The 21890-nt window shown below is 41.4% G+C and overlaps 1 protein-coding gene across 6 annotated transcripts in view; it reads right to left on the bottom strand.

Annotated features, from left to right (window-relative positions):
- ZDHHC14 (zinc finger DHHC-type palmitoyltransferase 14) overlaps positions 1–21890 on the bottom strand; it is a 187298-nt gene that overhangs the window by 34268 nt on the left and 131140 nt on the right. For 5 of the 6 annotated variants that reach the window (XM_006262239.4, XM_006262238.4, XM_006262241.4 and 2 more), the window contains 2 exons: positions 8041–8178; positions 716–764 (listed from right to left, as the gene is read on the bottom strand). In XM_006262239.4, the coding sequence (XP_006262301.1) occupies positions 716–764; positions 8041–8178 (187 nt within the window). The remainder of the gene's footprint in view (positions 1–715; positions 765–8040; positions 8179–21890) is intronic. The other variant, XM_019479818.2, reaches the window with a different exon arrangement.

The raw sequence follows: 21890 nt of genomic DNA, 5'->3' as shown, positions 1-21890 counted from the left end.
GTACATCTAGGACCTGATTAGTATAGAGCAGCGGTTTTCAACTTTTTTTCATTTGCAGACCCCCATTCCTAATGGAGGTGAAAATCTCTTTGGAAGTTTCAAATGGAGGTGCAGACCCTTTTGATTGATCATAGTCACCTTTTGCGGACCCCTTAGACAGTCTACAGACCACAGGCTGAAAACCACTGGTATAGAGCATTTAAAACTAAATAATTCACAATCCATAGTTTTCTCTTGAATTGGCTCTGAGAATTCTATAACAGTTAATAGGCACTATATATCTTTACCTAGAGAAGATCTATCTCCAAAAAATGCAAGATAGTCAAAATAAGTTTGCCTAATCCAGGGACAGGCAATTATTTTGGGCGGAGGGCCGCTTACTGAGTTTTGGGAAGCCTCAAGGGCCACACGACAAGCAGCCAGGGGCAGATAAATATTAATTTTCTAAATTTTTAGGGGGCCCACAGGCCGGATAGGATGGCCTGGTAGGCCACATCGGGCCTGCGGGCCACACTTTGCCCACCCCTGCCCTAATCCCTATGATCAGCAAAGTGAGAAACACTGTGTAGAAATGCAAGATCAAGAGGTGAAATCATTTTTGAAACAGTCCTAACTCCAGGTACTAAACTGCAGCAAATGAAATCACGTCCAGGTTACAATCTATTTCTTAAAATTAACACAAGAAAACCTACAATGCATTTCAGTGAAAGGATATCTTGCAGGACTGTCCTTGAGGGCATTTAAGAACCCTGTTTGTTGTGATCCTGTGGAAACAAAAGACATTTAATAACTGAGTAAGATTTTTTCTTATAAACTGATTTCACCACAGATCACATCCATAGATTACACACAATAGAAGCCTAAAGATCAATTGCATAATTACATTTTGAATGTATTATAGCATACAGTTCCCTAATATGAGGCTGTGATTTTGTTATTCAACAAAAATGTTAGACCTGATTATAACTCAGCCACATCTGCAGGATATTTTCTCAGTAATACCAGATTGATGTCTGCACAGTTTCCCATGAATAAGATTTCTGATTATCCCTCTGTATTCTTTTCAATCCTAATATGGAAACAAAAGATTGCGGAAGCTATTTTTTTCCTTATGAAATGCTCTGCTTTTTTCAAAGTTACTTTTGGTCTTGGAAACATGATAAAAATAAACACTGTGCTACAGCCCAGGTTCTCAGTGGCTCCCTGTTTATCCTAGGAGCCAGGGAACCAAGTACAGTTCTCCAGTCTTGGGACATCTTGAATAGCACCTCCTAATCCTATCTAATCTAGAGCAAACCGACAATCAGTCTAGTTTAGGGCAGGTCCACTAGCAGGTATTAGGGGTGCACCGATAGAGATTTTTTGGGCTGATGCTGATGTGATGGGCAATTTTTAAGGAGCCATATCAGCCAGTACTGATCTGATGGTCGATATGCAGCCAGGCAGCAGGAGAAGAGCGTCTGGCTGGTAAATCTGTTGTGAAGGAAGGGGTGGGAGGAGGACAGATTGAGGCCCCTGCAGTGAGGGAAGGAGTGGGGCTGGGGCTGTGGTTGCACAGCTGGGGTGGAGTGGAGTGAGGTGCAGGCCAGAGCTGTGAGCGGCTCGTCCGGGGGGCGCCGGGAGGGGGCGGTGTGTACCCCCGGATCTGCACGTGGGGCAAGGGCAGGCTGCTGCTGTGGGCTGGGGCCAGGGCAGCGCCAGGCTCTTCCTGGTGTGGGGCTGGGCTGGGTGGCGGTGATGCTGGGAAGTGGGGCCAGGGGGCTACGGTGAATTCTGGCGTGGCTGCAGCCTGCCCCCATAGCCCCTCCTCCCAGTGCCACCACTGCCTGCTCTGAGCACAGCCTGGTCCAGTCCCCTGTGGGGAAGAGTTCAGCACAGTCCCAGCAGCCCACCTTCACCCTCCACATAGATCCAGAGGCAAATGCCCCCCCATACTCTCCCGGGTGCGTGTTGCAGTGGGAACCACACCCTCCCCGCACCCCCCAGATGAGCCATTTGCAGCTCCGTCCCCTGCGCCACCCCAGCTGAGCAATGCCTGTCCCTGCCCCAGCCTCACTCCCTCCCTCACCACTAGGGCCTTGATCTGAGCCCCCCCAAACCCTTCTTTTACAAGAGACTTATCAGCCAGACCTGGCTGTTCTCCACACTGCTAGGCTGTGCTCCTGGCCACCTGTGCGCTGCACTGCGGCTGTGCACATGCACAGGGCATGTATCGATGACATTAATCGGCCATGTTAGCCAAAAAAACCCGAGTGTCAATACTGTCAATTTTCCTTCTATTGGTGCTGATGTGATATGTGACCAATGTACCCGTGCACCTCTGGCAGTGACAAACCTGATGATGCATGCTTTGGCCACACCCCTGCCCAGAGGTTCCACATCAGCTCTTCACCCATTGGTGAGTCCATCCTGTATATTAGGCCCTCTTACTGCCCTTATCCGGTTCAGGTATGTAACACAGATGATGTGCATTTAAGAAACTGGTCTTTGCAGAACCTCCCATTTTTATGGTATCATTCAATCCTGATGTATTTAATGCCTTATTAACCTCCCTAGGAAGAAAATTCCCCTCCCTAACCTAACCTGTGCTTCTGAGAGGAAAAAAAATGTCTAGATGCATCAAAACTGGCTTTTTTACATAGGCAGTCTTGCCATGAGCCAGAATGGTATTTTACAGTGGTTGCCATTAAAAAGGGAAAACTTACTTCCATTTTATATCTGATTCTTTATATTTTATTGCAGGATTCTCACACCTGGGTCTTAGATTCACAGTACAAACTGGTGAAATTCCCCTAACTTCCCCAGATTTGGGGTCCTTAAAGACAATGGTGGCAGGAAGATGTAAAAGCTACATTGTACTGGTGGTCATATGCTGCTTTACCAGGAAAGATTCATCAAACTATATAAACCAATCACCAAAACAAGATGGTTGAAAAAAAGTGGCCCCTCCAAAAGAGATTAATAAATATAAAAAATAAATCCTAATGTGGAGAAGGCTTTGAGAACAAGCAAAGATAACTGGGTTGGTGGGGATTAGAAAGAGAAAAATTTGGCAAGATGTCATCTTCAGAGAAACCGAAGTACACAGCAGTTCTCTTTTTTTCCTCAAAGATGCTATTTGTGCAGGATTCTAACTCTTGAGAATTAAAAAGCTCAGGAGGATACCCCCAAAAGAAAGAGACCATCATAAAACTATTGCAAACAGACAGGAAGAATCAAGCTCATGCTCATGTTTTTTTAAAGAAAAACATAATGAATGATTGTTTGTAGGATGTATAAAAACAAAATGAAACAATTTTCATAGATCTGACCCAAACTAAGAACACTCTAGGTCCTCAAAAATACCTTGGACTTCTGTTCTTTAAAAACAGTTCAACAGGACAAACAAATTTGCCCCCTACGTAGTAAACATATAGAGGACCCATGTGACTTCCTTGTACAGCACTATAAATGAAATCCTATGAGTCAGGCAGCTGAGACTGGAAAGGACAGAAAAACTGGGGCTGACAGGCTTAGTTAACTAGAAATACAAGGGCACCTTTTGAGGGCATCTCAGATAAGTTATTCTTATAAGTTATTCTCAGATAAGCACCTTATTCTTATAAAATTTGTAAAGTGTGATAAATCATCATAGCCTTAAAACTAGTTCACTAGGAAAATGATCTTCAGTGAGAGAAGCCTGCCCTTATCGGTACTGGGTGGCTTAGAAAGGAGCTTTCATTAGCTGTACTAAGACTACATCATTATTCTTAACACTGGTGTTCTTCAATTTTAGGTTTCAAAGACCAAAGGTCCATCCACCAAGTACCACACAAAAGGTTAGAGACTCCATCGTTTAGTTCTCAGCCTGAACATAACAAAATGGACCACGGTGGATTCAATTTTTATATCAGACTCATATAAGAGAAAGTGGTAGCCAATTAATTTATGCATATCTTCTGTCAGTCTCCTCCCACAAGGCTAAAAGCAGAAAAACTTAAGCCACCAACTCAAAAACAGTGTTTCTACTTAGCTTCTGTCAGCAGACAATATAAAAAATGCTACACTTCCAGATTGGGATGGATTTAGGTGTCATGGCTCAGAGTAACTAGATCCTACCTTGTCCTGATGGGAACAACTTTGGCAATCTTGAAAAGATCTACAAACCAAAATTGACCAAGTCATTATGAACCTTCTAGAATCAATGATAATCTCATCTGAATTTTGCTACGGTTATTGAAAGACATACAGAAACCTACTTCCACATAGGAAGAAAAAACCCCTCTCTTTGTAATATGGTTTTCACAACCCCTTGATCAGAAAATTGAGCCAGTTCTTGTTTGCATGAATGTAGAGAACTTCATCTACAGTGCTGTATCATCAAAAGATCTGATTCATCTGTATAGGACACAAGAGGCTTCTTATCATAGATTTCCCAAGGTAGTTGACATAGCCTACTCCAGGGATGAACAAGATAGAGTCCACAGAGCTCTCCACAGGTCTGGTAACTTGGCAGCATTAATTGCCACAGCTAATGGAGCTGCAACAATTAATGCAGCTGATGCTTATCTTGCCACAACATTTCTAGACTGTGGGGAGTTCTGTGAGCTGAATCCAGGGGTGGAGCTGTGTCATCTGGCCCATAGGGCCAGATATTTGGTAGTGGGAAGAGCAGCACCTGCAGCAAGTCTGGGAATCACAGAAATTAAAACTGTTACTGCCAAATTCCAGCCCCATGGTTCATATGACATGCTCTAGATCCAGCCTGTAGACTGGCTCAGGGACTCCACTGGCGTATACCATCTGCAGCTGGGTGTCCTGAAGAAAGATTTATTTTCTGCTTTCATGTCTGTTTTATATTAAAAAAAAAAAGTGGCCTGATTCACTGTTTAAATCAGAATAATCTTCTGGAGTATCAAGTCTCTGAAGATGATCACCAAGTTCAAGACCACTCTTCTGAGCATGGGTGCGCAGTTAATACTTCTCATCAAGAGAAAGAAGCCCTCTGCAGAGAATATCCACAGTCACTACTATTTAGAAAAGACTGGTTTGGGATTTTGACTGTTCCTGGAACATTAGGCAAACTACAGTTATAGTCATAGTCATGAAACCCAAAATCTGTAGCATGGTCCAAGCTGTCACTCTCTCTCTCTCTCATCCTTTCTGCTAGACTGGCATTGTCTAGGATCTTGTCTCTGGATAGAAGTCTTTTTGTGGCATTATTGAGTGGCCTTCCTTTGTGTAAGATATTTTACGTAAGAAACAGAACTAGCCTTAGAGCTGAATGGATTCCTAATCACTGCAGTAAGACTAAATCCCAGTGCAATGAGTTGGGGCTTTGAGAACTCTAAAGCAGAGATACACTGAAGCCAAGTACAGAAGGATTCTGTGCCAAACACAAAGAATGGGATTAGGGAACTGAGGTTCCAGGAAACTACTCCCTATTCTTGCTTATTGGCCAAGTATCAGCTGAAGGGTTGCAGGGCTGCCAAAGTAAAAATCAAACAAAAATTACTGGATGACAGGAGAAAGAAATACAGAAAGACTACTTGAAGGAGAATCACTGAGGGAGCTGTGGAGCTGAGGCTTCAATTGAATAGTTATGCTGTTTAAGTTTTACTATCTTAGTCAAGAAAATGAGACCCCCCATAGCATGAATGCTGCACAGATGACATCTTTAAAACAGGCAGCATTTAACATTTACTACAATATCTGCAACATGCAAGGTGTTATGTGCTGTTCAACCGTACACTGAGAAACAGTATCTCCCCTGATCTTAAACTAATTATCAAACTGGAGTAAATATTAACCTTTCAATGGTGACCACTGTAAAATGATAGTAAAGTGTTAAATTCACTTGCCATGCAGAAAGATCAAATACTGGAGTGAACTCAGTAATTTTACATGCTGGAAACTATGCAAAAAAGCACTGCACTCTTTAGGGAGGGAAGGCAGTTAGTTCATATAGACATTGGATTTGCACTGACAGGCAGGTTAGGATTTTCAACATATTTTTATTATTGGCAAACCAGAATTAGAGCAGAGCAAAAAATGCCTCTCCTTCTGGACCGATGCATGCATGTACATGCTTGTGCACCTGTAAAGACTCAAAAGTTGTAATACTAAACAGTAAATAAAGCCTTTGTTCCAATGAGCAGACAAGATTATTTGGGAAGATTTGATATCTTTTATTAGATCAATTAAACAATTGGAAAAATTGTTCTTTGCAAGCTTTCGGGCACAAACACCCTTCTTCAGGCATTTAGAGTCTGTTGGTGAATTGTGTGCTCTCCTGGGTAGAACAGAAGCCAAAATGCAGGTCTGTGAAAATGCAAATGTGTGGCAGTGAGGATCAGAGGGGTAAAAGACAATAGGTGAGAGACAGGTGGGGGGTAGAGGGAATGTAGTGACAGCTGATCTCTGCAAATCTGGCAAAATCCAGTACCCTGTACATTTTCCTTCCTCCCCCCCACCTGTCTCTCACCTATCATCTTCCACTCCTCTGATCCTCACTGCCATGCATTTGCATTTTTACAGACCTCAATTTTGGCTTGTATTCTACACAATTCACCAGCAGACTCTCTATATGCCTGGGTGTTTGTGACCAAAAGCTTGCAAAGAACATTTTTTCCAACTATTTAGTTAGTCTAATAAAAGATATCACATCTATCCAAAGAACCTTGTCTGCCTGTGTCCTTAGATCAACACGACTACAACCATCAACCCTAAAGCTTTGTTCCAATAAATAATTTTTCCTTTTTCAAGATTATAAAATGTTTCTTTTGCACTTAAATTCTCAATTATGTTTGGTAATTTTAGAATTTCTACATAGGCTATTAATGCAGGCTCCCCAAATTTCAAACTGCTCTTGGCTCTAGTCTGTTCTGAATTTCTAACTAGAAGGAACCCGGAGGAATACCTCCATACCTCCTCTACAGCACAGACTCAAGCAGGATTTCATTTTGTTTTTCTTCCTTTTTATTTCTTTTTTAAAAGAAAAACAACTACTTTTTAGGGTTCAAGTAATTAAAGAAAACAAAAGGCTAGCATATTTTTCAATAGAACAATTTCTGAGCATAGCAATTAACAAAATCACTGTTTAACATGTTGGACCAAAAGCTGGAATTAATGCCTTGTATCATTTTGAAGCATAGTAAGCAGTGTAAAGAAACCTCATCAAAAGCCCAAATTTTGGGAGTGATAACAGCTCAACAGTGTTAACCTGTATCATTACGAAAGAGATATAGCACTGGTTTAAAAAATTCATAATGGAAGTGCATGAGAGCTTGAAAGATTCGTAAAGCCAAGCTATATCATCTTCTATCACCAGAAACTGTGATAAACATGTTATACCAGGATTAAAAGGATTTATTAGATATGGGGGAAAACAACAAACCAAAGAAAAACAAAACAACCCCCCAGCCAAACAATCCAGCATACAAATATGAAACTAATTGTAAAATCCATGATTATAAATCTGAGTCTAGTTTATCAAACATATTCCATAATACATGGGAGATTCTTGAAATATGTCTATGCATATGACAGCAAAATATTTATGTTAAAAATAGAACTGAAGAAGATGTAAAACTAAAGAGGAGAACAACAAAAGTTGTAAAATAGCTCAACTCTACTGACTGTAAATTAATCTTGTTTGGATGAAGGCAGGTGAATCACTCTCATTGTTGGGAGAATACACTTAAAAAGTTCTTCTTTGTGCAAATGACATTACTGGCAATAAATTATTCTGGATATAAAACATTTGAGGTACTGTTCAAAGGAACTGTCCATGAGAGGACAGAAGGCAGAAAGAAAATTAAAACATTGCATTAAGATTAAGCAAAGTGTTGCATCAACGATTAGAACAAACAGGTTCTGCTTTAGGAAGCATGTCAAGGGATTTCAGATTGTCACTCTGTAGCAGTGGGGGCTCTGAAACTTCAGGGAAAGAGTTAAAAAATAAAAACCCTGAATGATCAAAAGATTAAAAGTAAAAAAAAAAAAAGAAAGAAACTCAAGCAAATGGCTACGTACATAATCTGATTTCACCAGCATACTTACGAAGGATGACGTGGGTGATAACGAATGCAAATATAAAGACTGTCAGAAAGGACAGAGATAAAATAAACATATAAAAAAATCTGTAGTTTCTTTTCCCCACACAGTTGCCTACCCAGGGACAGTGGTGATCAAACCGTTCTGAAATGAGAGGCAAAAAAAAATAAATGGAATACAATTAATAAAATACTATTTTGCTTTAAAAAAAACCCTACTACTGCTAATTTCACAACTTAATTGGTATTTGCAAGCGAATCACAGAGAGATCCTTAATAAATTAGAATGTTTTAATGCAATATTACAATTAAGATACTAACACACAACTAAGACAGTCTTCTGTTAATTGCATGAATTTATGCCTATAGCATAACTGGACAAATATCTATAAATATAGATATATAGATATATTACATAAAAGGGTGCCAGTTCCAATTATTAGCTTTATTCTTCAATTCATTCTTTTTTGCATTTAAAACTATAGCCCTCACATTGCTATGGTTTTTTATTAGCATATGACAGGATTACGTATTTGAGACTTCCATGGGTCCTTCACCACACCACCTTACCATAATGGAAGATAAGGTATCTTTTTCTTTTTTTGTTCCTGTTTGTGATGTTTTCTATCCCAGATCTGTTTTCCAGTTAGAACTGAAACTGGTACACTAAGGCTAAGTGCAGACAATCAGAAAGCCCAAGGCTGAATTGATTCAATCTTCGCAGGTTAGTCTAAACTCTGTAGACTGAACTGATAAACAAGTGAACAGACATTCCACATGCCTGCAGTGGCTCAGGCCAGATGCCATGGGGGGCTACAGCACACCTCCCTGCTTGGCTGGAGCAGATAGCTTGGGCCAAGACTAGCCTGCCCACCTTGCAAATGTAGTTTAGAGGGGAGGTGCAAAGGATCCTGGGATGCTGGGGGACAGAGTTAACTTGAATCTGGAGGAGATCTGGGAAAGAAATTAAATAAACCGATTTTACCTAAATCAGCTAAGTCTATTACTACATCCATCCAGGTTTATCTTAAACTGGTTTCGGCCATTCTGAAAGTGGTTTACGTGCATTGAACTTCTTTTGTTACAAATCTGAACCAGTTTCTGATCCCAGTGATTCTAGTTTTCTTTGTTTAAAAATAGCAAATTCTCTGATTAAAAAACCCAAAACCTGCATTTTTCTGCTATTAAAATGAAACATTGCTATATATATAGGTATCAATTTAACATGATGTTTTATTGATATATTTACAATTGTAAAACAATTTGGAAGCCTACTATTGCCTCAATCACTATAATAAAATAATTTCTAAACACCTATATGTTTTGGCATTTGATTTTGGGTTTTTATCATGGAAAAAATCAGTGCTTGCCTTGCCTGCTTTGTTCACCAGGACGCAAGTCCAGCTGCAGCTGTCCCCCAGCTGCTTCGTGGCGCCGAGCAGCTCTGATATGCCAGTTCCCTGCCAATGTCATTGCCACTCACTCCTAAGCCACAGGCCCCACCCCCCCAGCCCTTCCAGTGCCCCTCACTCCTGACTCACATCCCCCTGGCCCTGCTGGTGCCCCTCACTCCCAACCCACAGCCTCCTGTCCCTGCTAGTGCCCCGCACTCCTGACTCGCAGCCTCCTGGCCCTGCCAGTGCCCCACAGTGCCAATCCATAGTCCCCCCACCCAGGGCCATGCTTGGTGCCAAGCCACAACCCACCCAGCCCTGCTGATGCTCCTCACTCCCAACCTGCAGCCCCCTGCCCATCCCCCAGTCCTGCCAGATGGGGCTCCCAGCTGCCCCCATCTCACCTAGGCTGGAGTGTAGGGGCTCTGACTTGGAGACAATGGAGGAGGGGAGGCCTATGGTACCCCCTACCCAGGCCTGGGGCTCCCGTACCACATCAGTTGGCCTGGCCATGGCCCTCACACCCCCCAACCCCGGGCAGCATCTCCCAGCCACCCCACCCCAGCCCCAAGCAGCTCCTTTCAGGCTGGAAGGCTGCCAGTCTACAAGGGGAAACCAGCAGTTTCCCCCAGTTTTCTCTTTAAATGAAGAAAATCTGTGTTTTTCTCCTTCAAAGGAGAAAATCCGTGTTTTTCTGCAGCAATCTGAAAACCCGGATCCCTGCCAGGTTTACGTGCAACTTCTGTCCCTAACCTAAATCTACAAGCAAAGCAGCTGCAACAGACTGATGAAGTTACTTATAACATTTCCTTTCACATTCTCCCCCCATATGTTTCTTAAGTCCTGTTTTTTTCAAACCTTTTCTTTTATTTGTGGGGGGCAATAACCTGGGGACTTTATTTTTTTTGTAAATAGCATGGTACCAGTAGATGTCTAAATGCTAAATTGCACCATTACCCTAGCCCCAACTTTTTTTCCCTCACTAAGCCAGAAATCCTTCTTGAGTATGTCCTGGAAGGATTGGATTACAAAAGAGGGAGGACAGCGGGGAGGCAGAGGGTAAGCATCTGTGGCAGCGCTGGAACTGTGTTAGAACATGAGAGACAGAGAAAAGCTAAAGTTGTTTCCCACGGCCACCTTAATAGAACTGTATGAACTCTGGAAGTCATGCATGTCAAACCAGGTTTCCCTCTGGGAGTGTGTAACTTCAGAGTTTTAATGTGTTTTTTAATAATGACAAAAAGATTGTCAGGAAAAATCATTTTGTAACTGTTTCAGTGTGATTATGCTGATGTTAATGACAACATTTTAAATTTTAATGGAATCCAAGATCATAACGTAAGACAGATGCTTCTGTTTCCTCCCTGATCACTCTGATCCCTATCCAAAGCTGACTGTATCTTCTCAAGGTTTTATGACTCCACTGACGTAAGCTACCAGACTATTTGTAGTTGTATAGGAAAAGCAAGCCATAAATCTGAAGTGCTCAAATTCTGTGCTCAAAAAAAATAACCAGCCAAAAAAACCCCCAACCCCTCCCCAAAACCCAAACAAAAACAAAACAAAATTCCATCTGTCTAAACACATCAGTTTATTTTAACTATAACTTTACCCTAAAGACCTACATGAGGGGTCTTTCTTGAAGAATGTATTTAGTATTATCTTGATTTAAAGAAGGCTAAGCAACATATGGTACACATTTCTGAGTTTACTGTTTATTAGCTTTTATTAGCTTTTTCAAGGTTTTTCAAGTCAGCTGTTTGGACCGCATACTTCTGCTATAAATCTATTTCAAATTCCAGAGAGGCTATTTAAGGTAGCATTACTGACCTTTCTTGGGGATAAGACTCAGAAGTAGTGTTTTGATATTGTCCAACTACTGACAAGTATTTCAGGAGTCTCAGATGTTGGGTGGTGTTACAGTGCCACTCAGCAGTGTTTCTGAAGTGAGATAACACTCCATGGGAATAGCAGTGCTTCAAAACAATGCATTTTGCCTCACACAACTGACACATTATGCAGGCACTTGAGCAATTAACACCACAAAGAAAAATATAATTTTGCAGTTTGGCATATAAAAGTCTGAAACCTTAAGGGCACAATCTTAAGTTTTAGATTTTTAAAAGCACTTTCTCTAAAAGACAAAAACTTCATGCACCATCTGTGAAAGATGGCTTTTGTAAATATATTTTCATTCTCTCAAATATCAACATGACGGAATCAATACCACTGAATGGCATAAAGTTCCAATTTATAGCTATGTGGTCATAACGTATCAAACCTTAAACTTTGGGCTTCATACTGTGTGTGCATGCCACACCTTACATTTATGTATCTAGGAGCAGATAGTTGAGCAAATAAACCATGAATTCCTAGCCAAAGTGTCATCTAACATTTTTATCTTGCTTACCTATTACCTCTCCTCTTTTAATCCTATGCCATTCTTTTAAAGAAAACAAGCATTATCTTTCAGTTAAATAGCAATCCATCCATACTTACTGATGAAAAAAGAGCAAACTGGAAAACAGTGAAAATGTATACTGAAATTTTGTTGTAACTTCAAATTTGAACCAAGTTTAATAGAAAATTGAGAAGCACTGAAGTTTGCACGTAAGGGCATGGAGTAAATGAATAAAAACAAGTTGTCCCCATCCCTTCTCTTTTTGAGACAGAGATAATGGAATGTGACACTAATGTACTAAAAACACTACTAATATGGAAGGACTATTCCACCTATCAGAGGGCGAGGGCGAGAGAAGAGGGCGAGGGCATTGTTTATTCTACAGCAGGGGTGGGCAAAATATGGCCCATGGACCAAACCTGGCCTGCCAGGCAATTTCATGCACCCTGTGAGCACCCACCAATGAATTGTAGCCTGCCCAGCCTTTCTGCCCATGACGGTGGGAGTGAGGCACCCATGTATACACCCCCACCAACATACCCTATTGCACCTCACTCCCACCCTCAAGAGCGGAAGGGCAGGGCTGCTGCTGCCACTGCTGCAGCAGCCCTGGGGGGAACTGCTTGGCTTCCCTGGCATCCAGCTCACTCCGGGCAGCAAGTATAGAAGCAGTAGGGGTTGGGGGGGAGCTGCAGCTGGGTGAGGGCAGGGAGTGTGGGGCTGGGACTGGCAGCAGCATGGAGCCTACACCCAGGGGGGTGGCAGGAACATGGAGTTTGGCTGGGCAGGGTGTGGGTGTGAAGGAGGGTAGGAAGGTGTGGGGACCCCCCACATGGCATGTAGCCCTTGCTGCCAGCAGCAGTAGCAGGTGGGGGTGCTCATGGAGACTCGGAGTGCTCCAATATGGAGAGCAGTGGGCAGGACACCTGTCAAGGGGCAGGGCTACCCATGAGGCCCTCGACAGCTTACCAAAACTCATTAAACAGCTCTCCAGCCAAAATAATTGCCTGCCCCTGCTCTACAGTGTAATGTCTAATGCCTAATAAGCATTAATGAACCACCAGTGTGTCCACGTTCACTTCTGTGAGATCATACTGTTACTAGAGATTTTACAGATATCCACAGAAGCAAGAAAATGCCAGCTAGCAAGATTGCAAGCAGTCAGCTCAAGTTGACATAGCTCTTTTACCTTAGAAGACCATATCCTCTTTAAAGGTTTCCTTTGAAGCTTAGCCCCTCAGTATACCCTTTAAAGAGTAGTAAATTGTTGTCTTTCTTACTGGGATAAGGGGTCAAAGACATTCTTGCAGCATTATTTACATCAGTCTCAAAATATGGGTTAGTTTAACAGAGTACAAGTAGTATACTTATGCACATACTATAGAAACGTAGTGTAAGAGTGATGTATCATCAATTTTCTAGATACCACAATCCATATCCAGGATGGCACCCTACAAACCACTATATACAGAAAACCCACAGACCACCATATCTATGTCCGCCAGATCACTAATCATCCTAAGCACACCAGAAAAAGGCCCTCAGATACCACCACATCTGCTTGGAGAACACTCGTAACATTCACCTGACCGGCCTCAATTCTGCCTCAAGGACACTTCAGTAAAAAAACAGACTATACATTTGAAAGAGCTCTCCAAATACCCCACGGTAACCTGCTACAATACAAAAAGAAAACCTATGACTGCACACCCCTGGTGGTCATTTACCACCCTATACTGGAAGCAATCAGAATAATCAAACAGCATCTCTTGACAAAGATCGGACCTTAAGAAAAATATTCCCAGCCTGGCTGTCAAACAAGCCCCTCACTTTGCCCAGCTCAACATCAAAAGCACTGCCCAACAATGAAACATAGCTTTGCCTTGGCAAGAAACACTTAACCTGTCAGCACATCTCCACTGCCACTACTATCAACACCTATAAAAAAAACCATCAGAATCCATGGTTCCTATAAAAGTGTTCCCAAAATGTGTTATATCTGGCTCAATGGACCAAGTGTCCTCATGGCAACTATGTGGGTGAAACTAAATCACAACTATGCACCAGAATGTACTCTCACAAAAAATAAAGGACAGGGATATACACACAATTACGAGCACATTTCTCATTGAATGACCACTCCCTTTCTGACTTCCATATGCCCAAGGGAAGTCTACCTAATACATCTAAAAGGTGAACTTGGGAACAAAAATTCATAAGCTGACTGGACGCTCAGAACCAAGGAGTAGACATTGATATTGGGTTTATGGAACATTACATTTTATCTAACTCCTGAAGTGTTTCCACATAAGGGAGATGAGAATAACCCTCTTCCCTTTTGATAGGCCTTGATCTCCCTGTAGTCAGCTTCTTAGAAAAATCACTATAAGAAATCTTTGCCTCTGTACTATATACAGGTAACTTTAAGATCAATATCCAAAAAATGAAGCTTTTTGGAAAGTCCTTAATTAATTTGCTTTAATCATAACAATCTGTGAGGTAGCTCTGATTATATATGGAACCAAAAGTCACAGCCACTGAAAAACAAATATCATCTCAGAGGCAGAAATAAAAACTTCAATGAGTTTGTTAGTGTTTTTCATGGGAAAGCCCACAAGTCTTGATGGACCAAATTCAAAGTGAATGCAAAGTGTTAAATAAGTCATGTCTCAGAGTGGCTGTATGTTAGTGTGTAGGAGTATAAGTTAGTGTAAAATACACATTGGGGAGCCACAAGAAGGTGTAAGGTTAAAGTAGAAATTTCTCTTTTAAAGTTATTATTTCTCAGACCTTTTCTGTTAGAGTGCTGTTACAGGTTACCTTTCAGATACGTTAAAGGCTGTTACGATGGGAGTGTCTGCACATTAAGGCAGGAAAAAATGAGCTAAGTGCCCTCTGAGTATCTCAGAAATAGTTTTCTTCCCTGTTCTTGGGCAGCTCGTGCTGCAGACAACTTAGACCAGAGGTTCTCAGACTGTGGTCAGCAGACCACCACTGGTCTGTGAGCTCCATTCAGGTGGTCCACAGAATGGCTGCAGAATAGTCGAGAATATCTGTACTTGTAAGACTACTGATATTAAAATATGAGTTGTGTGCTTTGATTTGTAGAACAAAAATAGTTTATTAAGTGGTCTGCCAAGACTCTCAGCAATTTTCAAGTGGTCCGCAAAAAAAAAAGAGTTTGAGAACCACTAACTTAGACTAGTCCGCAAAGCCAGGACGAGTTGGGGGCAGTCCTTCAGCATCCTAGGAGGCACTGCTCCCAGCCATATAGATACCTCTCTAACATGAACTGCTGTGACCTGCCCCTGGAGGGCTGACAAGCAGTGGTGTGACAAGTGGAAGGTGACCACAGTTCCTCAGGGCTCACCCTGTGCTCTTCCTATGTCCCTTAGCTTCCCACTCCCTTGTGCTGCCCCAGAGGAATAGGCAGGGAAGGGGAACCCTGCCAGCCTGCTGCCACCACTGCTCTTTGAGCTGAGACCAGCCCGGAGAGCAATGGGAGCAACAGGTGAGCAGAGAGCTGCCAGGGAGTCATGGCAGAAGGGAGGCAGGGGTGATGCAGGCGTGATCTAGGCTGGTGGGCCCAATCTGGGCTGGTAGGTGATGGTAGGGGAGCCAGTCTGGGCCAACAAGGAACCCAGTCCAGGTCACCAGAAGCTGGCAGATGACCCAGAGCCTGTTCCTTGAACCTATACTGTCCTAGACAGCAGGTGGACCAGGCACACAGAGCAGACTTGCAGCACCTAGCCACACCCTTGCTTGCCAACTCTCCAGGGGCAGTTCATAGCAATGCATGTTAGAGAGGGTGCAAACTCTTAAGCGTGACTGTTCACAGCACATGCTAACTTTAACACAGCACAACATTCCTTAAGAGTTAGTACTTGAAAATTATAACATGTAAGTGCAACCTTAGATGGTCTCCTTTGTGTTCTTTGCCTTCTTAGCTCCTTACCAGGTACATTAAACCCACTCTGACTTTATTATATCTAGTGGGTAAATTCAGAGGTGATGCATACAAGGTACTTTTGCATACAAAATATCAGTCACTAAGTGTAAATATTGAGAGCCCATGTCTGAGAAATACACACTTATATTGCACCAAAACTCAGAAGGAAAAAACAAAAACAAACAAACAAGCCCCACCACCAATTTAAAGATTTTCCTCTGAATTTGACCCCTGACCCCTCTAAATAGCCTGTGACATTTACTTTGAAATAGTCACTAAAATGTTATTTGCTAGAATTCTCAAATAAAACACAAAATTCTTGTAAATATATGAAGGAGATTATTTCCTGTTCCAATAAGCAACTTTGAAGGGAGAATCCTTTTCAAGTCCTCATTTAAAATATATTTTGTATATTGGGGTGGGGGGGGAAAATCAGGCCTCTCCTTCACAAGGGTATAATCTACAAACTCCTTAAATCTTTAAAAATTAAGTATCCATTTCTAAACACAACATCCTAGTTAACTATGTACTAGGACAACTGTGGGACTCCTTGAGCACTTGTACTACTTTCCTTTCCTAAAACATTAGATAGGCAGAGAGTAGATGCTACAACAAAACAAAATACCTAACAAGTAGGATGAGAATGGAACATTTATTTGTAGCTTGGTCCTTTAGGGCACCTGTACACATGCCCAACACCTGCTCCGATGTGCGTTTGAACAGACCTGATTAACTGATTCTGCTCCAGCAGCCTCGATGTCATGTGTATTCGGTGTAATTTAAACATTAGTTAAACTGCCCCTACTGCCATTTTGAAGTGCAGGACACCGAATACAGATGCTATGGGCATTTTAATAAAAGCAGCTCCTGAGAGCCACTCTAATTAAAGCACTCTCCTTCCCCCATCCCTGAGCAGATGTAAAGATGCTCTTAGTTTACAGCCTCTTTATCTAGATATCCTAAAATTTTAGAAGCATGCAACAATTTTTACCAGTATAAGCTGCCCTATTTCCCCTTTGCCTGACTGATTAGCTACAGCAGGGATTTCAGACATATGGCCCATGGGCTGGATTCTACCTGTGAAGGCTCTCTATCCAACCTACTGAGCTACTGGAGGGCACTGGAAGTTGGGCCCTTTGGCTCTCTTTGGCATGGCCATTCATAGCAAACTTGTCTCACCCCTGTTGGACCCAATGCTCCTGCTACCCCTACCCCCACTGGAGCCTACACTATTCCTGTTGCTGCCAGATCCTGCACTTCCACCACTACCGGACCCTGTGCCTCTGCCACTATGGTGGCCGCTGCAGCAGTCCTCATGCACTGGAGTAGATCCAGCCCACAAGGAGGCCAGTACTCCAGATCTGGCCTTAGGTGTGTGTGACATCTCTGAGCTAGTGGTTAACGCACCTTTTAAAAGGGTTAATGTGAAGGGATGACCCTGATAGTCTGCAGGATGCAGTAAGTAATTACCTTAGTACACATTCTAAGTGCTTTCTAGTGAATTTAAGTTACAATTCACTTTCTACCTCTACCTACACATTAAGCTAAAATGTACATGGTTAAAAGATACATAACCCAAGTTAACTGCATATTTAATATGCTCTATTCAATGCATGGAAGCATGCCTCCAAATGTACTAACAAACTGTTCTTGGGAATTTCCAGAGTTAACAATACTTTTTGATTCCACCAGCCAAAAATATAACATGACCAAACATCTCACCTAGCATTAATCAGAGTTACTTTGGGCAGCTGCAATATGACTTAGGACATAGGCTCCATTGTCTTGGATACATACTGGCTAATTATATAGAAACCAATGACATCGGTACATATTTTGTAATATTTACAACTGGGGCTCCTTGTACGACTGATGTCATAATACATTAATACATCTATTCACAGCTCCTCACTTTGTATTCTGCATGGAAATTTGTATGTTGAGGCTTTTATTTCCTTTTGAAACATCCTTTGAAAACATTTCAATTCCAATAGACACTAACAAAATTAATGTATATGTAAACAAAGAGAAATAAACCACCATATTAAATTCCTTCTAATCATTTCAAAACCTTTTACAATTCAGAATATTTAATAAGATGTTTGTAGTTGAGCCTTCATACTTCATTCATTTAAGTTATCCTTACCTCAAGTGATTATTCCTATAGAGTTCATAATGACTGCTCACATAAAAAAACCTTAATAAGACTGACTAGACTCGATCCTTTATTGGTATCATTCATTTAAAAATGCTGACTATATAATATATAATATAGCAAAAGTATATAATATACACCTGTATGAAAGTCATTTCCTTGACAATACCCTCAATTAGTTTTGTAATGACATGAGAAAGTAGAAAGCAAAAAGAAAACAGAACAAATCATAAATGAACAAAAGGTTGATTTTTAATGACATTTCTATTACTGCTGATGTTACTTAACAGCTGTGAGGGGATCAAAAATGGATCCTTAGTTTAAATGACTGAGTTCAGGCATTTCATCATGCTTGCCTTACACTAGAAAATGGCCTTTTGGCCTCAAGAGTATTCTTCAGAAAATGGACACCAAAATAAATATCTTGAATAAACTAAAATCTTCTGTAATATTAAATGCAGTAGTGGAACTTAGGTGGGCAGCAAGTAGGGCAGCAGCACCTGGCACCAACATAGTACAATGGTGCCTAAAATGGCACCCCCCCCCCATGGCGTCTACACTTGGGCAGCAGAAGCAGCCCCATGGCATTGCTGCCGCAGCCCAGACACCATACTGCTGCTATAGGAGCAACAAGTGGGGTGGGCAGGGCAGACCAGATCAAGGTGCCAGTAGCAGCAGCTGGGGACTGTTTCTGAGTACCTGGAAAAGATGGGACTTCGTTACTCCCCTCATTCACCTCCCCTTTGCTCTTAGCATCCCCTCATCTCCAGCACTCAGTGGCACCTGCCGCCTCCCTTCCTGTTCTCCTGTAGGGTTTTCTCAGACTGTAAACCCTGAACCCTGCTTATTATACCTCTGATTAGATGCATCTATGCAAAGTCTTGTTTTAGTTTTATACTGAAATAAAGTATGTTAGTGGAAAAAAGGAAGTCTAAGAAAGTAATATTTGTGTGCTGCACAATGATAGCAAGAAGGCATTCAGGAAAAGCAACAAGCAAGTGGGTTCAAGTAGATTATTTCATAATCAGGAGCAACTCAGAAGCCAGTCTACATATGACAGAGATAAGCAATATGCACAGGTATAATAAAACTATTTGTGAGTCAACTGCCTGCAAAAGTTAAGCAGTTTTCCATGCCTTACAGAATAATGCTATTTTGAAATAACTGGATTAACTAAGGGCCTCTGTGTTTAATGTTATAAACACAGATATTTATCAACTTATTGGGATAACATCTGCCCATTGCTCTGGACCATCCCATGGTAATTAAAATATATAAGCATATAGTACTTCACACACTACACATTTTCTACACTACTTCCACTAATCACTGCCTCCTGATTACTAACCTAGATACCCACAACCAACAGCATCTGAAAAGCAAATTTTCAGAGGCAGCAGTAGAAATGAAGGCCTGACTCCTCCTGAAAGCCAAGAGGAGTTCAAAGAGAGCTCAATGCCTCACTGCCATTTGTACCTATGAAAAAATCTCCCCTTGTCAGACATGCATAAATATTATATGAAAATGCACTGCAAGCTCAAATATGCACAATGCAGCTCCCAGTTCAGATCCATGTGTGAAGAGACTGGGAAAAGGAAGATGGAAGCCAGAGGAAGCTGGGTATCCCTTGGGCATCCATGGTAGACTCTCCAAAGATGAAGAGTATTTCTCTTCCGTGCTCCATGCAAACCACAGCTTCTAACATCCACCACTGATCCTCGCATCTCTGAACATCTCTGAATGTTTCCCCAATTGTTACTGTATCAAATGTGATCAAACATTTACATTTGATTTACCTCTTTCAAAGCTCTATAGTACTCCCTGCACTTCTCTCATTAACCTTCCTTACAGGGTACTGTATTGCCTCCTGCTTGGCCTTTTTCTCAGACCAACCTTGCAACAGCAGTGTAACTAGTATGGGACAACCAGAGTAGCTGTCCTGGCTTCTGACCTAGGGACACAGGAAAAAAATGGCTGCCACCACAGCTGTGTAAGCACACCAGCAGTGATGGCAACTGGAAGTCATTACTGCCCATGTGTGTGACAACTGGACCAGGCACCCAGCTGCATCATTATACCCTTTGATTTCCAAACCTCATCTACATATTTGGGAGTTTCTCTCATTGTCATCTCTACTCTTTCTTCTGTGAAGGTCCCTGCTGTACATAATAAAACCTTTCTGAGACAGTTTACAAGGCTGCTTACATCTTTACTTTTTAAGGTCCACTTAAGACTCTTCTGCCATATGGCCTACTGTGCACCTTATTTACACAAAAGTGATTATCAGATGGCCATTTTGTATTTCTGACAAGAGCAGCATAGCTGGTGGGCTCAAGTTTAAATTAGCTAGCCTAAGACCTTTATTAAACCTGAAAACATGGCATGGGCTTGGACAGTAGTCCTTCAAAATTTAGTGGAAAACTCACTCATTTTATCTTGACACCCCCACAGCTGTAACTAAAACCAAGAAAATGGGGAGAAAAGAGCAAGGAAATGAGGCGAGAGGGAAGGGAAAGAGGAAGGAAGTAACAGATAATAATGTATTGCCTTGAATGGTCCAGGGAAATAAGGAAAATTAGAACCAAAATCTCAGGAGGTTAGGACCTTGTTAGCCACATCCTAAATATTTGGCTCCCAAAGAAAAATTCTCTCAATTATTGTAACAAGCAAATTAACCAAAGTTCCCTTTTGTAAAGAAACCATCACTAAATAAAACAAATCCTTTCCATGGAGTCCAAGTACAATCAAGAGCAGGCCACTGATTTATAGCCCGGAGGACAGCAGCTGAGAAAGAGACTGGCAAAGAACCCTACTTTTATTTGAATTCACATATTCCACTAGCTTTTTCCATCAATGAGGCAAATAACAACCCAGTTACAGACATTATTTCAGTCATATGGCATAATGAAAATAACAGGTAACATACAGGAGTGTTAACTGTACTGTACCAAATAACTTCTTGGTCCTGAACAACCACAGCCTAAGAACATCATAAAAATCTTAATGAATCTGTACTAAATATCTTGTGTTCTCAATGCCAGCAGACACACCTGACATATCACCCACTACTACACAGACAGTCTGGGGACAGGTCCTCCTCTCCCCCCCAAAAACACAAGTTATTCCCCTCCTTTATTTACTAAGGTACTCCCAATTTTCTTTTCCTCTACTTACAACAGTTGTCAACAATTTGGGAAACTGTTTAAACAAGAATGCTTTAATCTGAACTCCGCCACTTACAAGTTGTTGGAAATGTTTTCAAAATATGACATGTAAGCATGTCAACAGGGCTATGGCCCAATTCAGAAACAAAAGAACTTGATTAATTAAAAGAGTATTGTGATTGCCCAGCCTAATTCCTTACAGCAGAGATTATGTTGGAGCTAAAAGTTGGAGCTACTGCTAGTGAAATAACCTAAGATGTTCACTGAAGAATAATTTTGTTTGTTTGTTTTAAGAACTGTCCTGTTGCTCTAATCTAAATTTATTCTCCCCCCCAAAAAAGTAGTAGTATTTCCTTCTATAAAACTGCTCACTGGTTTTGTTTTTTGTTTTTATAAAAAATGTGTGTTAAAATCAAAACAAGAACTAGTATTCCTACTTCAGCTTCCCAAACCAAGCAAATTAAGTACTGATACAGCTCTGATGGGGGAGGGGGGAAAAATCAATATTGTATACTAAAGAAAGCAAGATTACAAAAAAATTACCAAGGAAAAGGAAATATATGCACATATTCTCTAATTCCAAAGGAAGTATTTATACTCTCCAAATTCTCCCACCTGCTTCTCTCCCTAGAAATCATAAAAATAACAGACCACCCTGCTAGTTTATAAAGATAGAAGGAAAATTAAGATAACAGGCAAAACCAATTAGGATTGTCTACAGAAAGGTATTTCCTCTGGCAGCTTTCATCTTAGCATGTAGCTCTGCTTTAGTTATCCTTCAATCTTTCTGGGCC

Source organism: Alligator mississippiensis, chromosome 1, assembly GCF_030867095.1.
Source record: "Alligator mississippiensis isolate rAllMis1 chromosome 1, rAllMis1, whole genome shotgun sequence".
Taxonomy (NCBI): Eukaryota; Metazoa; Chordata; order Crocodylia; family Alligatoridae; genus Alligator; species Alligator mississippiensis.
Note: the sequence above shows the minus strand (reverse complement) of the source record. Positions and strands in the feature narration are given on the sequence as shown.